At 35.6% G+C, this 22,113-nt stretch overlaps 1 protein-coding gene across 9 annotated transcripts in view; it reads right to left on the bottom strand.

The window, feature by feature from the left end:
• rap1gap2a (RAP1 GTPase activating protein 2a) overlaps positions 1 to 22,113 on the bottom strand; it is an 80,468-nt gene that overhangs the window by 2,731 nt on the left and 55,624 nt on the right. For 5 of the 9 annotated variants that reach the window (XM_084127147.1, XM_084127148.1, XM_084127144.1 and 2 more), the window contains 19 exons: positions 21,144 to 21,228; positions 14,654 to 14,689; positions 11,953 to 11,985; positions 9,261 to 9,482; positions 8,731 to 8,834; positions 8,549 to 8,627; positions 7,256 to 7,309; positions 6,854 to 6,937; positions 6,665 to 6,765; positions 6,319 to 6,448; positions 6,082 to 6,237; positions 5,924 to 5,995; positions 5,751 to 5,837; positions 5,387 to 5,527; positions 3,434 to 3,580; positions 3,178 to 3,293; positions 2,377 to 2,472; positions 2,033 to 2,150; positions 214 to 313 (listed from right to left, as the gene is read on the bottom strand). In XM_084127147.1, coding sequence (XP_083983273.1) covers positions 214 to 313; positions 2,033 to 2,150; positions 2,377 to 2,472; positions 3,178 to 3,293; positions 3,434 to 3,580; positions 5,387 to 5,527; positions 5,751 to 5,837; positions 5,924 to 5,995; positions 6,082 to 6,237; positions 6,319 to 6,448; positions 6,665 to 6,765; positions 6,854 to 6,937; positions 7,256 to 7,309; positions 8,549 to 8,627; positions 8,731 to 8,834; positions 9,261 to 9,482; positions 11,953 to 11,985; positions 14,654 to 14,689; positions 21,144 to 21,149 — 1,882 coding nt within the window. In that variant the 5' untranslated portion in view covers positions 21,150 to 21,228. Of the gene's footprint in view, positions 1 to 213; positions 314 to 2,032; positions 2,151 to 2,376; positions 2,473 to 3,177; positions 3,294 to 3,433; positions 3,581 to 4,360; positions 4,558 to 5,386; positions 5,528 to 5,750; positions 5,838 to 5,923; positions 5,996 to 6,081; positions 6,238 to 6,318; positions 6,449 to 6,664; positions 6,766 to 6,853; positions 6,938 to 7,255; positions 7,310 to 8,548; positions 8,628 to 8,730; positions 8,835 to 9,260; positions 9,483 to 11,952; positions 11,986 to 12,467; positions 12,501 to 13,310; positions 13,380 to 14,653; positions 14,690 to 19,094; positions 19,434 to 21,143; positions 21,229 to 22,113 lie in introns of those variants that run through there. The other 4 variants (XM_084127149.1, XM_084127146.1, XM_084127150.1 and 1 more) reach the window with 4 other exon arrangements.

Below are 22,113 nucleotides of genomic sequence, written 5' to 3'. Positions count from 1 at the left end.
TGGAACGACGTGAGGGTGAGTAATTCATGACAGAATTTTCATTTGCGGGTGAACTATCCCTTTAATTGCGAGTGTGACTATTTCAACTATTACCGATTGCCTATTAATACTTAATGGTTTTGACGTGAAATGTTCATCAAGCACCTATGGGTGTGGTTTTCGGGTGTCCGTCCACTAACTTTTAGCCGTGTAGTGTATGATTGCTTTTTTCACCTGTGGGACTGCGGCACATGATTAGTGGCGTTCCGGAGTTCTGGCTTTCCACGCTGAGAGACGGACTGTACACAGATGAAGCCGTGGACGGGTGACTGCTCTACAGGACACAACACACACCAAATGACAGTCTGAGTGAACTGCAGTGGCACTGTTAATACTACTGCATTTGTTATAGATTGTCCTAGAACTAGTCCTGGTGCAGTAATTAGGCACATTGACAGGCGTCAGGCTGAGTGGATCAATGCAAAGGGCCATTTAGAAAGTGTGCGATGGTTATCTGCAAATCAATTGTGTACTGGAAGCTTCTAGATGTGACAGAAGCGTAATTGAATTGTTTTCATAGCGAGCTTTTCTGAAGCGATTGTCCGCAGGAGCTTTGCTAGAGAAAGAAACATATGGCAAAAAGTTTATTCTTGATCATTTTGTCTCAGTTTAAAAAATATCCAAAAATCCTAGATGTGGCTGAAGCATAATGCAATTGTTTTCAGTGAGCTTATCTGAGGTAATTATCTGCTAGAGCTTTGCTAGAACCAGACACACTGCAAAAATGAATAATTTTGTTGTTTTCCCGCTGTAAAAAAAACATCCTTAAAACTTTTTATTACTCAATTGATTTGACTGTATTTGCTTTAAGCATAAACCTAACAAAATTTTGTTAGACTTAGATTAAAACAAGAAAAATATTTATTTTTCAAGGTAGATTATGCATTTTATATAAAACAACAAAATAAATCATATGTATCATTGTGTATATGCAGTATTTATATATATATATATATATATATATATATATATATATATATATATATATATATATATATATATATATCACATGAGTAGCAGTGCGATATAGCTGTATATCAGCACGGCTGTGATTCGGCCGTAGGTAATCGAATCACAATTACGAGTGTGATATTGTGTTTATACAACACTGTAAACCCTAACACCCAAAATAATTAATTGGTTTGAGTAGGACAAACTTAAATTAAACTAATTAGTTCAGTCAAATTAACTTTTATGAGTATTTAGCACTTTCTTTTTCTTTCAAGTTCACAGAACTGATATATTTTAAGTAAACTGAACTGTTTCATTGTTTTGAGTTTTATGAAATGATTTATTTTAATTTAAACAAACTTAAGTTTAACTGAAACGGCTGGGATGTCTATTCCCCAGCATGCTTTGCCGATGGCACTTGAATGGGAGAGTAAATGCTAAAATGAATAAGTAAACAGAGTGTCTTTAAAAACCCTCTTTTGTTCAGAGCTACTTCCTTCCACCATGGATTCAAATCTCAAGTTGACAGTAAAGTCCCTTTAAGACTTAAAGCAAAACAATTCAGTCAAACATAAAAGCAGCACACTAGTACAGGATTTAAGTGAAATATAGCCTAAATATAAAGTTATGAAACTTAATTTTCCCCTTAACCAAAATCAATTTGTTCTGGAACAAGTAATAGATTAATAAGACCAAAGATTGCTTGTTTGATATACCCAAAATGAATTATATCTCATGTTTAAACAGTATCTATATAAGAGCCAGCAGCAAATTCCTGAAGGACTGGGCAAGGTGAAGCTGTTCTCTGTGGCTACATGAATGCTGAATATATATATATATATATATATATATATATGTGTGTGTGTGTGTGTGTGTGTGTGTGTGTGTGTGTGTGTGTGAGTGTGTGTGTGTCTGTGTGTGTGTGTGTGTGTGCGTACATCTTTTGAATCTCCTGAAAGGTCAACAGAACTGTTTTTGACTGTGTGTGTGCGTGTGTGTGTGTGTGTGTGTGTGTGTGTGTGTGTGTGTGTGTGTGTGTCACCATTTCCAGCTCCTCCAGTCCATCTCCATCCCCCGCTGTGCTGCTAAAGCTGCTGGTGCTGGAGGAGGATCGGGAGATATTAGCTCTGCCGCTACACTCTTTCAGCTTCACGAATGGCCTGCAGGACCAAACCAGCAGGACAGAGATCACACAAAAGAAATCCACAATTCTTTATTTTGCTGAAGAACTATGAAATAAACAGGATTTTGCTAAAGAAAATGTGCTGGAAAAGCATTTAAAACTGCATTTCGGAGTCATCAAAAGGCCAAAACATCCCAACATTGCGTTTAAATCGGCTGTGGCTACATGAGGAACTGGAACTCAGAAACAGCACAAAGACCCACCTTTCTTTGTTTGGGCAGATCTCTGGTGAACTCGGATTGGACGACGTCTCTGACCTCACTTCCTGTGAGTGAGGGAATACTTCTGTTTTTTGGTCACTGAAAACAGAGAAAACTGTTTATGTAGTGTTTTTCAGAAATACTAATGTACAAACATTGCATACACAGACACACACAAATGTAACATTGTGAGCTACATTTGCTGCATCTCAATTTGCATACTATCCATCCTAGATAGTATTAAAAATTGTAGGCTACCTAGTATCCCAAAGGTACTAAGATGGTCTACTATTTGTGTACAGAGTACGGATCCGTGCACACTCTGACGACTAATATTATCATGCGCTGGCCGAAGATTCGATTAGAACTACAAAAACTACAAACTAGAAAAAAAGTGTTAAAACCCAAAACACACATGAGAAGAGTTCTCCGCATGAAAGTCCCACGACTGGCAAATCAACATGCTACTACATTTCTATTCAATATGAAATGAAATAACATGTGGAGGATGTTAACTGTGACAATATGATTGACAGGGCAGTTTAAACGGTGACAGGATACATGTAACAAACTGACAGAGCGGTCAGTTTAAGACAATTATGATGAGGTAGTACGTCTCAAAGCTTGCCCACTCTTCTGCTACACACTCAAAAGTATGTACTTTTTCTCCACAAAAACAGTACTTACTTTTAGGGCATAGTATAAGTAGGCTTATTGGGATGCAGTGATCATCTTTGTATATAGTCAGATTTTTGCACATCAGTGTGTGTGTATTATATATAAAATGATGTGTTTTTTGAGTACCCGCGAGTTGGATGTTTCTCAGTTGGACTTTCTGTGCTGGAGTGCAGTCTGGGGAACAAACCAGAGCGCCGCTTTACAGGACTCTTTAACGGAGACTTTGCAGACAGCACTGGAGGCTGACAAACACAAACACACAAATAAAGCATCAAGATAATGCACTGCTGCACCCCAATAATAATAATAAGTGACTTATCAGCAAACACTTGATAATATAAGAATTTCATCTGAATAAATGAATGTAGGAGAATATAAGTACAGTGAAGGTGCTCTTGGTGCACTCCATGCTGTTCTGCTGGAGTCCTCCACCGCTGACGCTGGACGGGACCCCCGCCACGGCTCCTGGACTCTTGTGTTTATGAGTCACCATCGTCTCCATGGAGTGGCTCCTCACACGCATGGCCCTCTGACAGAGAGAGAAAGAGACAGAAGAAGATGGTAAGAGAAGGACTGAGAACGAACCTAAATGTAGAACCCGTATTGAGTAAAAGTACAATACTTTTTTGTACTTTTTTGTCAGAAGCAAATGATGAGGAAGTGAAGTTGTCAGAGATTATCTCATCACAGAATATTCTTAAGGCTTATATGTGCATTGTTTATATTAACTGGTTAATAATGCATTTAATTTAAATTATTTATTTGTTTATATCAGCCCTAATAATTATAATGACGTTTGGAAAACGGAATTGTATTTCCATGAAAAGCCAGTAGGTGGCGCTAAACACTAATTTATACTAAAGCCAAAAGCCAAAGAAGGGCAGAAAACACAGTCTACTCTAATCTTTAGTTTCATTTATATATGTATTTTTTATGTTTATATACTTTTTTGAGACTTTACAAACTTTCCACAACAAACATCTCTAAAAATATATTTTATTTATATTTTATATTTGTATATTTTATTTTGTGACATACAATTATATTACACCTACAAAATATATAATTGACTTAATATTATAATATATATATATATATATATAAAATATATTCATACTACATTCAACATTTATAACTTACATATATATAAATATAACATTTTATATTGTATTATAATATATTCATGTTATAAATGTTATATATTATATATATTAAAACTACTAAAATCAAATATCAATAAAAAAATCTAATAAAAATGTATACAAATAATTAAAAAATGTAATATGTAAAAACTTAACTTGCACAAAAGTACAAACAACCTACAGAGAAATCTAAGAGTCTTGTGTTGTTGTATACATGTTTAATGTATTGATGTATTGTTTAATGTGAACTGGTCATCTGCACCAGTTCGGCTTGGTAATGATACACAGTCACAGCTGCTACGCAGATCAGAACTGCTGGATATGTGTGTGTCTGCAAACTGCCCCACACACACCTCCACCCTGCCTGTAAACACCCACACACGGCAAAATCATGCATATGGTCACTAACACACAAACAGGCCTTATAATGAGAGCTTAGTAGTTCAAAACAGCCCAGATTCATGCATTTTAATATCTAGACAGACAGAATGACATGCAGACAGACCGATCAAGACAGACAAGTACATTGGTCTCATATAAAAATGACATTCAGTGGCAGACATTATAACTGTGGGTATACATATACTACCGTTTGAAAGTTTAGGGTCGGTAATGTTTAAAAAAAAAAAAAAAAGTTCACCAAGGCTGATCAACAATACAGTAAACCAGTAATAATGTGAAATATATTATTACAACTTCATTTATTTAAAAATGTAATTTATTCCTGTAATCGCAAAGCTGAATTTTCAGCATCCTGTCTTCAGTCACATGATTCTTCAGAAATCATTCTAATATGCTGATTTGGTGCACAAGGAACATTTCTTTTTATAATAAATGATGAAAACAGTTGCTGTTTAATATTTTTGTGGAAACCGTGCTATTTTTTAAGGATCATTTGATGAATAGAAAGTAAAACACAAACAGCATTTATACATATAAATCTTTTGTAACATTATAAATGTCTTTACTGAATTTAATGCATCCTTGCTGAATAAAAGTAAAATCTTACTGACCCCAAAATATTAAATGGCAGTGTACATATTTGAGAATATATGATATATTTTTTAGAAGCAATTGACAATTTTCTCTATACAGAAAAAAAAATCAAAGTGCAACATCTTTCAGTAAACCGAATCTTTAGGTTCTCTGAGATTTTAAGAGGGTCAAGTGGAAGTCAGGATAAGACATCTCACCTTAAAAGACTCCAGCAGCCCACCATGACCTCCATTTTCTAGCTTTTCTTCATCTGAAGCTGAGCCCAGTCCTACTGTGGCCTGTGTCTGTCTGTGCAATTCATCGTGAAGGTTATCTAACAGTGCTGCTCGTGTCCTCTCCTATAAAACACACACACACACAAATAGGCAATGAAGCAGATCGACTAATTAAAGAGATAGTTCCGGAAATGAAAACTCAATGACAGCATTAGTAAATAATGACAGAATGTCTGAGAAAACAAATCTGAACTGTGAAATATAAACTCGCTAAAAAGTTGAGATTTTACTCCGTGGTGGAAACAAGCTTGTGATATGTTTATCTCTGGATTTTTTTCCCCCTCACCTCTAGCTTGGCGAACTTGTCTGACTTGTAGCATGCATTTTCTGCATTGATCAATTTTGCCAGGAGAAATTCCCGGAACTCTGGACCCTGGGGAAGAATTGATCTCCATCATCATATGATACAAATCATCATCTTTTGATGCAATATTTAATTGACGCAATCTTCTACATTACCTTCTTAAAGACTGAAGGGTTTGGAAGAGGGGGGCCGAACGAAGGGACATCCTCTCGCGCTGTGACGGACACCTGTGAACACAGATCAATATCTCAGATCAGTGTTGGTTAAGGGATTGATGGCTATCTGGAGTAAATCAGTGAGGTGTTTGGCAAACCTTGTACATGGTATGATCAGTACAGGGGTTTTCTGCCTGCACTAACACGTAGGCATGCAGGAAGTTGGAAGCGATCATATCGGGTACGAATGGCGTGGGCCCTTCCTGGAAGACGGCTGCGACGATGTCATTGCCAATATGTCTCTTCCTCTGGAGCTGAGAGAACATGACACAAGAGAAAAATGTTTAGAAAAAAACAACAAAAAAACTAACAAATTCTGGATTTGTGTAGCCCACCTGCTGAATGTCTCCTTCTGTAAAGGGAAGTTTTGTGGAAACGTGAAACATGATTTCTCTCTGACGGAACGTAGTATAGACGGACTCGGATCCCGTCTGTCCATGAGACACATCCAGACCGCCTCTGAAGCTAAGCAGCACAATATCACCAGACAAATTAGTTCTGCGGAAGCTTAGGCAGATCAGTCTGATTACCCTGTGCAGACTTACAGTCAAAATCACGCACATTATGAACTAAATTATTCACATATTAACTCTGATTATTGTTTAATATTAAAATGGGCCTTTTGTGTGTGTGTAGGTGACCCCTGGCGGCAGTTTTCAGAGTTTAATCTCCGTCTCTCACCCTTTAAAATCCTGCAGTTCAATATTGTCTCCTAAAACACTGAGGAATTCAGCAAAGGCAGGCGTCTCCTCGTTGTTGCCGAACAGCTCTTCCTCTGATGTCTGATGCGGAAAGGACAATAGCAATGAAAAAAAACGGAAAACATTCAGTGAAAACAGGCCTTAATAAACTACTCAAGACGACTCTCACCTGACCAAACTTCTGATAGATGACTCCAAACTTGAAAGTGTTGTTCACTTCGTGCTCATCAAAACTGACGATCAGTTGCGAGGCCTTGGGCGAGAGAGAACGAAAAAGTGAGCAAAAGCGCCAGCAGGGGTAAATATGTGTGTCAGTGTCTTTCCATAATTCAGGAGTTTGTGTTTGCCATGCAAAGCCTTGAGATGATAAAGGCTTCTCTCAAACACTCTATGTGGTTCAGGCACGCCGGGCAGTTTAAAGCAGATGGATCTGAGTCCCCTGGAGCATGGGAACATTTTAATTCAGATGACTTGGGTACTAGGGTGAGACGGAGCAAAGCATAGCCCTATTTCACCCTGACGCCTGGAGTAGGTAAGTCACAGATGGAGTGAGAAACAGAGAAACGCTCACCCTAGGGTAGAGGACGGGGTTGAACTTCAGACCTGTGACATCATCGCAGAGCAGCTGAAACACACAGGACACATCTGATGTGAGCATCTCACATCTTTTGAGTGGATTGAGGGAAGTTCAAAGGAGGTCTGCTAAGTATGTGGTCTTGAGAAACTTTTTTGAGAATTTGTGTCCTCATGCACTTTAAAAGTTTGATTACAGTTGGACTAGAACAATAACTCTAAAATCTTTTTTCATTGGTTGGTTGAAATCATTAAAATATACACTGTATATGATCAATAAGTTATGTCAACATATGTTTTTACATTGCTCTTACTCATCAAAATAAGTTAAGTTATACAAGATAATGTAATTTAAGTTGAAATGACTTAAACATCCAAGTTGATTGTACTTAAAAAATTTAGTTTTTTTACAGTGTATAAACTACCATTCAAAAGTTTGGGGTCAGTATGTTTTTAATAGTAATATTATTATTAATATTAATATTATTATTCTGCAAGGATGCATTAAATTGATCAAAAGTGACAGTAATATCTGTTACATTGTTAACATTGTTTACAAATACATGCTGTTCTTTCATCAAAAAATCCTGAAAAAAGTATCATGTTTTTGGCAAAAAAATATTAAGCAGCCCAACTGTTTTCAATATTGATAATAATAATAAAAATTTCTTTAGCATCAAGTTCTGAAGGATCATGTGACACTGAAGACGAGTAATGGCTGCTGAAAATTAGGCTTTGCTAAATTTTAAAATATATTGACAAAGAAAAATGTTCTACTGTTCAAAAGTCTGGGGTCAGTAAGATAATGTAATATAAATGTTTTTGAAAAAAAGTCTCTTATTTTCAAAAAGGCTGCATTTGTTTGATCAAAAATACAGTAAAAATCAATATTGTGAAATGTTAATACAACTGAACAAACTGTTTTTCACGTTTCTCATGATGCTAAAGAATGTTCAATTGAAATCTCGTGCTTGACCACTCAAAATGAGTTTTTGTAGAAAAATATATTGTGTGCCTATTTATTAAATATAGAATAATTCCTTTATTTATTTTTGTTTTTAAATGGCCAGATTGTGAAGCAAAAACAGCCAACAAGCACTCAGGAACTTCTTCAAAGCATTCCAGGTGGCCCCCCATACAATTATTTAGAGAATGCCAAAAGTCTGCAATGCTGTTATGAAGGCAATGGGACAATCTAAAAGACAGTTTTCATTTGTTTGGACTGCATATTTTCATTTATGTTATTTAATGATGAATTTTGCCTGGTACTGCACATCTTGCCAATACACACCTTGGCTATCTGTGGTACACTTGGTAACTGGAGGAGTCCTTCAAGTGGGATCCGCTCATGAAGGGTCTTTGTTTTTGACCTAAAAAATGACACTTGAGAATAAATGCTCAGCTATTTATTATGACAATACAGGCCTACCTAGCTATGACTATACCAGAGTTTCAATATGGTGGATGTGGCACCTGAGCATGATGCGGAGTGACTCCTGTCCGTCTACTTCTTCATACTTCAGAGACATGATGAGGTGTCCCATACTACTGGCTGTGCAGTAATAGTTCATGTGCTCCTGAGAAAGGTGTTTACACAGGCGTCATTACACAAGTTGCTTCCTCACAAATTTTAATATGGTTCATTTTCCAATAGACTGATTTTTCATCTATAGCACTCAAGCGTGGCTCGTTCAAGTCGAGCTCTCTGTGAAACAGAACTGATACCAAAATGTAGTGCACAAAATGTTCGTGTCATCACACCTCATGTCCAGTGTTATGAAAAACTGTGAGTGAATAAGCTATGGGCACATGAAATATTACCTCAGACGGGACACTTACTTTCAACTGAAAGGGCATATAGTGAAATTGTGTGGCTGTGGTAAGAATAACCCATTATAAATAATGTGTACATGGGTGTTTCTTTAACTATGGGTACTTCTGACCTTGTGGACTTACAGTATAGAAAATAAACATACTGTCTGCAATAACAAATGAATCCTGACCTTGCCAAGAAAGTGTTTGCGGTAAGCGCGTGAGGTGTTGTTACACTCCAGCCTGTAGCTGGAGCCTCCTCCTCCACCAGGACTAAGACCATCATCCTCCTCCTCACAGAAGCTGCCGTCTGAGGACGTGGGCGTCCCGACTGGAGCCTCGGGATCCTCAATCCAGTATCCGCCAAACTGAGGTAAAATGACCTGAGGGTAGGGACCACCCTTCTCCAGGACCTACACAGCCAATATGAAGAAAAACATCAAAGTCATTTTGATTTCCGTTATATAACTTAATAACTTTATAATAACCTTTATTATTAAAAAAAAAGATTAGCAGATTAGCAATTCAGGTACTTATAATGATTATATAGATATATCTTACTATTATATAAATAAACATACACTACTGTTCAAACGTTTGTGGTCTCTTATGCTCACCAAGGCTGTATTTATTTGATCAACAATACAGTAAAAACAGCCATATTGTGAAATTTTAGGTAACACTTTATTTTACTATAAGTAACTTTGCAACTACATGCCAACTAACTCTCAGAGTATTAGTAGACTGTCCTGCTTATCTGCTAACACTTTATTTTAATGGTCCCCCAACAGACACTCTACTGACTAAAAGTAACTTTGCAACTGCGTATCTATCATATTATTCTACTTACCTGAACCCTAACACCTAGCCCTAACCTAACAGCCTATTACAGTCTACTATACTCTAATTGTGTATTATTTTAAACTGTAATTTATTCCTGTGCTGGCCAAGTTGAATTTTCAGCATCATTACTCCAGTCTTCAGTGTCACATGATCCTTCAGAAAGCATTATAATATACTGATTAGGTGCTCAAGAAACATTTTTGATTATTATCAATGTTTTTAAAAAAAAGTTGTGCTGCTTTTTTTTTGAATTTTCAGAATTCTTTGATGAGTAGAAAGTTCAAAAAGATTTTTTAATAAAAATATTTTGTAACAAATGTTTTTACTGTCACTTTTGATCAATTTCATGTGTAATTTTAAACGATTAATAGTAATGTTGACGTTATTAATGAACGTTATTATCATAGTGTAAGTTGGTTATCTTTCATGTTCCTGTTTCATGTTTGTCATGTGATCCCTGTTCAAGTCAAGTGATCCTGCCATGTGTTTCCTTGTCCGATGTGTCATGTTGTCATTGGTTCATTGTTTCATTGTTCACAGGTGTCCCTTGTCTTGACATTAGTCTTGTGTGTATTTAAGCCCTCATGTTTGCCATGTGTCTTTGTCAAGTTTTGTTTGTGTAACCATTGATGGGAAGCTCCATGTCCACGTTTATGTTTTGTTCTAAGTTCATGCCACGCCATGCTTTTATTTTATGTTTGATCTTAGATCTTGTTATGTGTGAATAAACTGCACATGGGTTCTCTACAACTTGCCTTCAGTGGATCTATTACAATGTTATTGTATTGATTATCTTTGAATTGATTAAGTAATTGGCATGATACATTTACCTGACTAATAATAAATTGTTACATTTGGATTTATCCTGATTTACTCTGAAATTATTAACTCTAGTAGATTACGTTAGATCCATAACATCACAATTCTACACTCAGGTTAGTAAACGGACTGAAATTCAGCTTAGGTGGAGCATAGAAGCACACCGACTGAAGTTTTAGAGATCCGACTAACACATTGGCATTAGTCATGTATACTTAGACTGTAGAGGCTAATAATGGGTTTTCCGTTTAGAACAACAGAGTGTTGTTAGATCAATCTAAATAGGGGTGAGCCTCAACCTCTGATTATTGTTTAGTATTATTCTAACTAAGTGTACATGGGAAACCACGGCATGATTATACAAAGTTACCATTAGAAGTAGTTAAGTTGGTCAGCTTGATATACAGCCATCTAGGATATTAGTCAATCGCCTCTGTCTAATGACCGAGACTGACGAGCTTGTGATTATGTATACCCGGCCGGTGCGTGTTATAGTGTTATAGGAATCTGGATGAACGAGTGTAATTTCAACAAAGAGTTCACCTAAATTTAATGATTAACAAACATCAATTAAACCTTTTTAATTTTTGGAGTCAGATGAAACAAAGAGGTAATTAAAATACTTTGCCACACTGAAAAGACAATAACACGCATAAACCTTCACCCGCTTATCGGAAACTGTCGTTGGACCAATTGAGCGGCCCTTACAATAGCTACCTATGAAAACTATGGAAAAATAAAAACAAAAATTGTTAACTTAAAGAGCGATTTCTACCTGCTTTAAAAAATAAAATAAAATCTATCACTTTATTGGAATAAATGAATGTACTTAAGTTAATTCAGAAATATTAAATTATATTTTTGACTTCAATAAAAACCAGTTAATTTAGATTATATAATTTAAGGTTACCATTTTTTTCTGTGTAGCAGAGTATATTAGATTTGTTGTCAGGGACAACAGCTTGAGCTTAGCAATCATTTTGCAAACCTATCAAAATGCAGAACACACAGTGATTGACCAATCAGTATTAGTAATCCAGAGAGCTGTATAATAAATAGAGACAATCTGTTCCTTTCGGTCCTAAAACACTTGAGCATAATGAAAACTCTCTTGAGCTGATTTGCTAAAACAAGAACATAATAATATACAGTACATATAACTATAGGCTTGATTTGTGTGTGTGTGTGTGTGTGTGTGTGTGTGTGTGTGCAAGGACTCACATCCTCAATCCGGGGGTAAGGGATGTAGTCATCCTGTAGGAGAGAAAAATAAATTTGATCTTAGGATAACACCGTAGAGCCAACTGCACAAATTACAGTCTGTTTATTGCATCCCAAGAGCAGGATAGAGAAATAATATCTACAACACAATATGACTGATAAAAAACAACAACAACAAAAAAAACAGCAGCTGCAACAAAAAAGGCATCTGATTATTCTCTGCTTGCATTCCTATAATCATATATGAGATATAAAGGTTTTTAAGTCTGCATTTGGACTCTCTGGTAACGTCTGATGGCCATCAACACTGACCTTTACTAAATGTACAAAAATACTTCAAAATGATTGATGTGGATTGATGTTGTGAAACTCCAGACTGTGGCTGATATTTATCAGAATATTTATAGAGAAGAAAAGACTGAAGAAGAAGATATTATACACACACAACTCTCCCACTCACACGCATGCACTTACAGACACAAAATACACAAACACATTCAGAATACCAGCCCAACCTTGATTCTCTTAGTCTCCTCAGTTTTGGGAATCTGCCGTGTCCAGGTAAGCAGAAGAGAGTGGAAGAGGAAGAATGCATGACACACTAAAACAGCTACGTTTATAGTCAATGGAGTCTTCCAAACCTTTTTGTCCTTTTTACCCCCATTTTAAATTGTTTTAATAACACTATGGTGGCTAATATCAAGATATTTGGTCAAAAACTGTGGTTCCCCTGGTAAACGGTTTCCTGTTAGTCTAGGAAAAACAGTTGCCTAGATGAATAAAGGCAGAATCTCTTGTTCAGTTTGAAACCTTTATAATGTTTGGCTCTTAGCTGTGGTGAGGCTAAAGCTGTATCTAAATTTGCTTCTTAGTTCCCTTTATTGCAAATCTGAATATTGGGACATCGATGGCAATTATTTTGATGATTACGAGGTGACTCATTAAAGGTAACTGATATATTCCCAATGGGGCTGTATAACACACCATTGACAATCTTCATTTTAGCTGTAACACAGTTAAAGGGGTACTTCAGTGCTGGCAAAATGGGCTTTAAAAAAAAACTTGGCTGCCTATATAGTAGAAAGGTACAAATGTTTTGAAATCGGTGCTACTTGAGAAGAGAGGAAAAAAAGGCTGCTGTTTTCCCTTTTGACAAATAGGAAAACTTCAACACCCATAATGCACTGGGCATGTTTTTGTCCAAGGCCACTCCCACCCAGTCTGCTACAGATACGCTTACCAGAGTAAAATACCGCCTTGCTTTAGTAGGAAATACTTCTTAGCAAACTTTTAGTTATAATGGTGTTGAATGGTGTTCCCGGGTGCAAGAATTCAAAGAGTAAATTTTAAAGAGTTACTTTCAGTTTCCAGCGAATGATCCAGCGTGTGTAGGAAGAAAGAATTGTATTCATTAAAATTACATAATATTTATTTTGATTAATTTAAATATAAATTTTAATGAATTAACTTTATTTAGAAATTAAAACATTAAAAGTCAAAATTTTAAAGTTAAATAAAATTAAACAAAAATAATAAAATTTTATTCCCGTTCAGTTCTTAAAAGTTTGTGGCATTGTTTCCCTTTCATAGACATTAGGGGCCAGATTTACTAACAGCTTGCTCCAGCGCAAACCCTCTTTTGGCGTTAAAAAACTACTGTCAGGATTTGCTAAAGACACGCAGTAAAAAGGCTTGGACAGGGTTATTTTTGTGGCTGACCTTATTGCATATGCATTTGTAGGAGTATCCCTTTCAGACAATGAACCATGTATTTAAATGAATCATGCAGGGGGATTTACTAAGGTCTGCGCACATCAATATACTGGTATGTGCGCCATTATTTACCGCCCCAAAGATGCTAATTTGCTCTGCTCTTGGTAGATTGCGTTGGTCATTTTGGAAATGATTCTTTGATTTGCGCGTCGTCAGTAGATCACGCGAAGAACTTTCCACTCCCATCGGCACTTTATTGGGATTGCGCTCTCACGCTAATGTGCCCTGTTTAGTAAATCTGGCCCTAGGAATGTAATTAAAAACCTAAAATCTCTTTTAGAAAAAGAAAGTACTCTGTACATGCTACAGAATGGAGCTGACTAAGACACACCTAAACACCTTCGTATTTGATTGAGAACATCACAAGTGCATGTGATGGAGAGAGACATCAGCCCTTCAGACAAACCATCGATCTGTCACTCATACAGAGATCTGTTCAAGAAGACCGAGGGCTTTAATAACACCCGACTTCAACATACCACGCTTCTGTCTCAGCATATTGATCGGCTGATCTTTAGCTGCCTGCTGCCCATCATCTACACACCCTCACACACATACACACAATGACACTACAACTGTTATATAACAGGTCAGTGTGTCCTGTTCCCAGTCTCTCACCCTGTGGGGCTCCTACAAAACCCCCACCCAAAGACTGACCACAGAGAAAAGTTCTGGCCAAATCACTGCGTTGTCAAATGAGCCGAAATGTGTAATTATTCATTCAGAATAACTGATGATTGGTGGTCCACTGGAGAGAGAACACTTAGCCAGCACTCAAGGTCAAAAATATGCAGTGATTGTTATATTATTATACAGTAAAATGCTCTTCAGCCTAATTACAAAGTTAGTGGAGGAATACTGTTATTACAGGAATCTTAAAGAGCGACATGCACTTATAAGATCATCTGAATAATGGAAGGAGTCTTACCTGCATTCTTTCCAGCATGTCGAAGAACTCCGCCGACTGGGAAAGAAATATAAATTGAGATAAGTCAGTATTTGAATGTCTAAATTTACATAGTTTTGTGGTGATATTTACATCAAACCCATATGTTATTTATTTTTTTATCTGGAAGGAAATTGTAGACTCAAGAAAGAAATATTCCTAAGAACAGGTTCATTTTGACACCACTTATTTTTTATTATTACTTTTTCCATTTTAGCAGTAAAGACAATAAAACTTGGGATGCACCATTATTAAGTCTGTCCAATAAAATTCCGATAATTATTTTCATGTAATGGATGATAAAAGATAAAATGTCAGATATTACATTTCTAGACTCTTTTTTTTTTTTTTTAAATTAAACAAAACACTAAAAACCAATATCAATAGTTTTAGATTCTACAGATGAATGTGAGCATCAAAACATTTGGAAAAAAATTTGGATATTTTGAGATTTTAAATAATACATTTAACAGTATTAAAAATTAGTAGTGCTTTTAAAGATTAAAGTTAAGTCATTATTAAATGATGGCAAAGACAATCTACATGTAAATAAATACGTAAAATGAGCATTCTCAATTAAATATAAGATAAAATAAAATAAACCTGGAACTGATTTATTGTGCATCCCTAATCAAAAAAATAAAATAAATAAATACTATGAAAAAATAATTTCTTACAGTAATTTACAAAAAAATAACTAAATAACTTTCAAATACTCAAAATAAAAATATTTTTTTCCATTTTACAAATAAAATAATTAAATAAATGAAACAAAAAAACATTTTACATTTTAAAAGTAACATGTAATGGTCACGAAATAATTTCTGAAAAGCTCTGCTCACTTTGGATATTCTCTCAATCAACATGAGGTGCATCCTAGGATGGTTTTTAAATCGTACAAAAAAAGTTCCCATGCTCTCAATCTTACACACCCAACTTACACAGTCTTAGGGCAAAATATACAAGCCTGATCATATCTAAAATCAAATCAACAACTACAGTCTGGAATCCACTGCACATTTGTAGTGCTATATCATAAACACTGGAATGTGATATGGGTTGAGATATGTTTAATGCATGTTGAATGACAGTAAATGACTCTTTCTCCATAAAGACTTAAACCATAATACATCTTCAATCTAAATCAAACTTACTGAACCTTTACAGCCTCATTTAATCAATGGGCTGTGCAACCATTATGGATTAAATATTAGAAATGCACCAGATATTTAAAGTATAATTTTTAGTCTAGACCTGAAGGGCTTATAATAAACGACCTCAACTATTCTTGATAAACTTGCACAATACGTCAACTGAACCCAGAGTCTCTTACCTCAACAGAGCACCCCTGCTAGTTAAGAGGCAGACCACCCCAAAGAAATCGGATTTTTGTTCAAAAGAAATTCCTTTGGTATGAGGATATTCGTATCATCAGACAGAGTAACAGATGTAGGAGGGTGGGACAGAGCAAATGTAGATCGGTTAATGTTTAACCTGCCATGGATCCAAGGGCAACTCGGCTTCACAAAGTCAACAAAGTTCAGCCCAGCTGAAGCATTTTTGCCCAAATAACCTTGAAGGATTGAGACCACAACATCAATAGGACACATACTGTAAGGGCAACACCTAAATTTTAAGGCACAACGCAAGGCCAAAGAAGGAAACCAGTAAAAGATGTGTAGATTTTTGGAAAGGCTTTAAACGTTTTGTAATGCAATGGCCTGTTGACCTTTTTGATTATTGAATATTGAGATTTTTGAGTGAGAAATTCACATGAGTCAGCGGTCCAATGCAGTAGCAGCTCCTGACATTACATTTAGGTAGGGCAGATTCTAGGTCTTAGCGCATGTTTGTGTTAAACATTTTGTAAGCTTTATAATCGAATATCCTTGCGTTATTCAACCTGAGGGTGGCGCTCAAATGTTGATTGACAGGCACACATAGAAAGCTAGTATTACCTTAATATGTATTGCCTTATTAGGTTGAGGAGGAATTCCAATAAGGAAAAGAAAGTCATGTCTGTTTTCAGAACATAAAATAAAATAAAATGAAAAAACAGAACTATATAAAGGCTATTCACAAGAGCACATTTAAACTAAAGGATTTACACTTTCATTAATTAGGAAAACCAGACATTCCAACTGTAGTTGATAGCACACGTACATCACAGAGGCGTCTACTTGATGTGCGTTTACATCTGGAAGACGTATTTTTTAGAGTGTACGGCTCATACGTTTCCCGTCAGATGTCAAATAGACGTTTAGAAAATGTCTTTAAGATGTCTATGATTTAGAATGTATGTAAAACTGACATATTAAAGACGTCTATCAGATGTTAGTAAACAGCAGATGCTTTCCAGATGAAGTGATCTTTAACAGACCGTCTTTCACGATCTTGCAGATGTATACGTGTGCTATCTTACTGACCTGAAGCAGACTAACGTACACTGAAGCGAGTGTACATTCATACCATCTTGATTTGGAGCGAGATTTACGCAAGGTAACGCAAAAAGCGGGGCAGTTTGAAATCTACCCAAATGGCTCTAAATTAGAGCGTGCTGCAGTTTTACATTGGAAACAGTGTATATAGAGGTCTATGTTTTGGATGAATATTTTGGTGGGACACTGCCCCACCTGCCCTTACAGATGACGAGTACATCAAATCAAATATAAACACATCTGCATGATAAAAAATTCATATAGTCTTAAATGATGCCTGTGGCGTCATAGTAAGGTTATTAAGAGACAAAGCTTATCTGCCATGACAACCCGTTAGTTTCACTGTTGTCTCAGGCAAGATTAACAGGATCTTTGAAGCTTCACCCAAAATACAATGAACTGAGGGACAAAAGTATTCTCGAGCAGACATAAAAAGTTATTGATAGTTGATAAAACACATTTAAACCTGGTTTATAATGACTCAAAGGGTTTGTTAACACTTTACAGTGAGGTAATACAATACTTTAACTTTTATCTAAATTATTGTTTCTACATGTATGAATACATTTTTAACATTTCAAATGTAAAATGTGTGTGTGTGTGTGTGTGTGTGTGTGTATATATATATTGACTTTTAAAAGACCCCCTAAAGCGTGTGGTGGGTTTGGTGGGGGGTAATTTAAAATGAATGGGGGAAAGTCACATGAGATGTCTCCACCGCGCTATGATGGGATGCGATTGGTTTGTGCGATAAATCCCGCCTTTTGATACATGTTCCGTGTTCACGAATCAGTCTGAATGAACAAAATGATGGAGTTAATGATCGACTAAAGTAAACAGCCCCCCCCCCACTTTAGATATCACCGCTTTAGGTCACGTCAAAATCAAACTTGAAATGGCCTGAAAACATGATGACGTGGGGGGTTTTTAGTGAGCAATTAGCTTGGTGAAATTAAAGATAAATGTTCGTTTCTGATATATTATATTGTTTAAATTGTTATTGTTTAAATATAATGTTTAAATTGTTACTGCCTTTAGTTATTATTTTGGAATAAATGTAAAAATGCTTAAAAAATGTTGATGAGGTTAATACTTGGTTTTAATAAACAGAACATTAATTACATAGTCAATGTAAAACTACAATATAGAATTGTGTTTGCTTTCTTTATTTTTTTTATGTAATGTTTAACCAGTAAAATGTGACAACATTAAGTGTAACTGGGACATGAATTTACATTTGATTTATTTAAATAAAAAAAATAAAAACTGTGAGGACTTTGCTTCCTTGTTTCAGAACACTGCACGCCACTGATATTAATATGTAACATTTCAGGTTGTATGAGTTAACATTAGATAAATCCTCCATTTATTGGCCCCATTCATTTTCATTGTAAAGTGCCTAACTGCAACCTAGATTTTTGCAGGACAAGTCAGATCTATTTTTAGAGGTAATCAATATAACGCAACAAATGCTGTCAAACTTAATCCCGGAATATTCTTTTAACATGCATTAGATTAATAAATGCAAAAAAAAATTATAATGATACCAAATGCACTAGCAAATGTTAACAAATTGAACCTTACTGTAAAATGTTACCTTTTATATATATATATATATATATATATATATATATATATATATATATATATATATATATATATATATAAGGTAACATTTTACAGTAAGGTTCAATTTGTTAACATTTGCTAGTGCATTTTGGTATCATTATAATAGTGTTTATATATATATATATATAAACACTATATTTACTTGAATATGCCAAGATATGTTTTGACCAAGAAGTTATAGGTAGACGCACAAATATAAATAGATGCACAAATAAAGACATTGAGGTAATATGTGCATCTGACACTCTTGTCCAATACTGGCTAATAAACAGATATTACATAAAGATCTTCACAAAGACGCACTAGAATGAATGAATAAAGCTTCATCAATAATAAACACGCATCCAGGCTAATACCTCTCACATTCTGTTTCCCCCGTCACAGTGTGTAATACAGGCGATCATACCTCCCTCCGACTAGCTGTGTTCCTCTTTGCAAACGCTTTCAGTAGCACAAAACAGGAAGAGGATGGCCAAGTCCGCACCCTAAAACTGGTCCTACCAGTGTGTCTTTACTTATGAGTTAAGTTCCCTCCTTCTCTCTGCGTCTTTTGGTCTTTTGTAGTTAGTTCTGCTTTGAATATGACCAACAGCTGAGCCACAGTTCAAGAGAGCTTATCACATCCACACACTCGCTGTCCTCCCTTTCCTCTTTTCTTCTTTAGGCTCTGGGTTTACATTGAGAGTGGCCACTAACTGTGTGAACAAAACATAATTACAGATCTTAAAAAGACACGTACACATACAGATTAATATGTCCTTACTAACTGTATTGTGTTTACACCCAAACACAGGTGTTAATGGAGTCTTTGCACATTGTGGGAGTGTTTTTAGTGTGTGTGTGTGTGTGTGTGTGTGTCAGGTAGTTTTGGCTACATTGTGTGGACCAAATGTCCCTACAAGGATAGCTAAACCTAAAAAGAGGTACAGTACATTGTGTTGTGTTAATGTGTGTTCTGCAAACATTTCCCTGTAATGTGTAAAGTGACTCAGTAGTCTAAGGACAAGGTTAGAACAGGAAAAAAACTGGCTATGTGAGTTTTATATGACAAATATACTTTAGGATTAGTGCAGTACAAACTAAAACTAGATTTCGGGAAGGGTTGGTAAGATTTTATAATGATTTATAATGATGAGTCCCTTATGCTCAACAAGGCATATTTCATTTATATGATCAAAAGAACAATAAAATAGTAATATTGTGAAATATTATTTCAATTTATAAGAACTTTTAAAATGCAAAGCTGAATTTTCAGCATCATTACTCCAGTCTTCAGTGTTACATGATCCTTCAGAAATCATTCTAATATGACGAAAATTATTACTGACCCCAAACTTTTAACCAGTACCTTCATGTAATTTCATATTTTCATGACTTATTTTCTTCTGTGGGACATAAAAGAAGATTGAAGAACGTTTGATTTCAACAATTTTTGTCCATACAATGAAAATCAATGGTGTCAAAATAACATTGGACCCCATTGACTGTCATAGTATAGGGAAACCACTTAAGTAAATGATGACAGAATTTACCAGATGCTCAGAAGAGAGGCAAAGAAATTTAAGTTCTTTAAAAAAACAAGAAAAAAAAAGCAATATTTAAATAAAATAAAAATAGCAGGTGATAATGAAACACCTGATGGAGACCTTTATAAATTTCAAGTATAATGTTCAACTGTGTGCTTCAGACATTTAATCAGTCCGTATGAGAAATTATCTACATAATTAAAGCACTGGCTAACAGGATCATGACCTCTGAGTTCGACTTCATGTCTTCTCATCTTAATACAGTATCACGCCTGACACCTCGGCCTTTCGCCTTGCCTTCCCGCATAAACACCCACCTCTCTTCCTCCTCTTCTGATTTTTCAGCAATTGTGTCTCATTTCAAGGTGACACCGACTGTGCTCCGCTCACTCCACACAATCCATCTCTGAACTCTGTACCACTTTTAAACAAGACAGAAAATCTTTCCAGACCCTCTTGAGGCTGTTGCACATATAAGAGATAGCGATACTGTGCGATCTCAATGGGACCTTAATGCTCCAAAGAAAATGGATTTCTCAGTCCAAATGAATTAGAATTACATTTAGAGGTAACCTTGAATGAAAAGCTTTACCTCAAACACACCGCATGTACCTTCACAGACAGCACCGCAGGTTAATGTGCATGTCTAAGTCGGTTAGAGACATTATGTAATGAGCATGTTGACATTTCTGTAGAGAAATGAGGGTCATTTTATATAGCATGCTACAAAGGGCATTCTCACTTTCTCATGCTATTACGCTAATAGAGGTTAATTTAGTAAAAAGGTGTGACTGAGAGATGAATGCACCAGTTTTCAGCTAGCAGCAGCTATTAGAGCGACGCTTGTGTTGTGTGTGAATGTAGGACCACAGCACTCACCTTCATGGTGGGTGGTGCAGTGCGGGGAGGTGAGGGTGGACATTCTCCCAGAGGCACACTGGAGATGGTCAGCAGCTCTTGTTTCCTGCAAAACACACACATAGTTAGACTGGAAAACGGTCAGCAGCACGCTATGAAGAAGACTAACTTAAAATGCAGCAGTTTTGCACAGAAGACTGGCCCTCAAACACATATGCAGAGGATATTTAGTTTAGCATATTTGAGTGGAAACCAGTATAAAACAGGATTTTTTTAAAAGAAGGAAGGAAAAAACGGAAGGAATAATATAGTTTAAAACACATGTGCAAAGTCCTTAGAAATGCACCCTTTACATCCATGTTTTTGAAAAACATTGATACCATTTTTCTTTATGTTGGTTGCACCACTTAGCTGTAATTTTGCAGGCAAAATATTTATTTTAAATATTAATGCAGTGTATGGGAAATATTTCCCATAAATGAATAAATAAATCTACATTTTGAGATTGCTTAATAAACATACTATATAATTAATGAAAATGTAAATGAGTTGCGTGATGCGAATCTTTAGTAGTTTTTTAGCTGATATATTCAAATATTTTAAAATGCTGTTCATCCATACAAAGACTTGACCTCTTCTATGATGAGCATGTTTTTTTTTTTCTATGTTAAAATTAATTTTGATATTTTTTTTCGGGGAAGTTAAAGTCAGAAATGTCAGGGTGACACCATCATGAAGAAAAAAATCCTAAATGAAAACAACAATAACAATATTAATATTACAATTAATAATAATAAAGTAATAATTGTATTACTATGATTATCATTATAATAATGAATGGATGTTCAAATAAAAATAAAAATTGTGCCACGTGACCCATTTACATGAATTATTTAATATTAATTATTAAACATATCTCAAAATGTAGATGATTTTATGTTTTAGTGTCCTTTTGGGTGAAATTTGCTTTTGTCATTACAGGCAATTCTGA

This window comes from Abramis brama (assembly GCF_963993115.1).
Source record: "Abramis brama genome assembly, chromosome: 10".
NCBI lineage: Eukaryota > Metazoa > Chordata > Actinopteri > Cypriniformes > Leuciscidae > Abramis > Abramis brama.
This window is presented reverse-complemented; position numbering and strand designations above follow the sequence as displayed.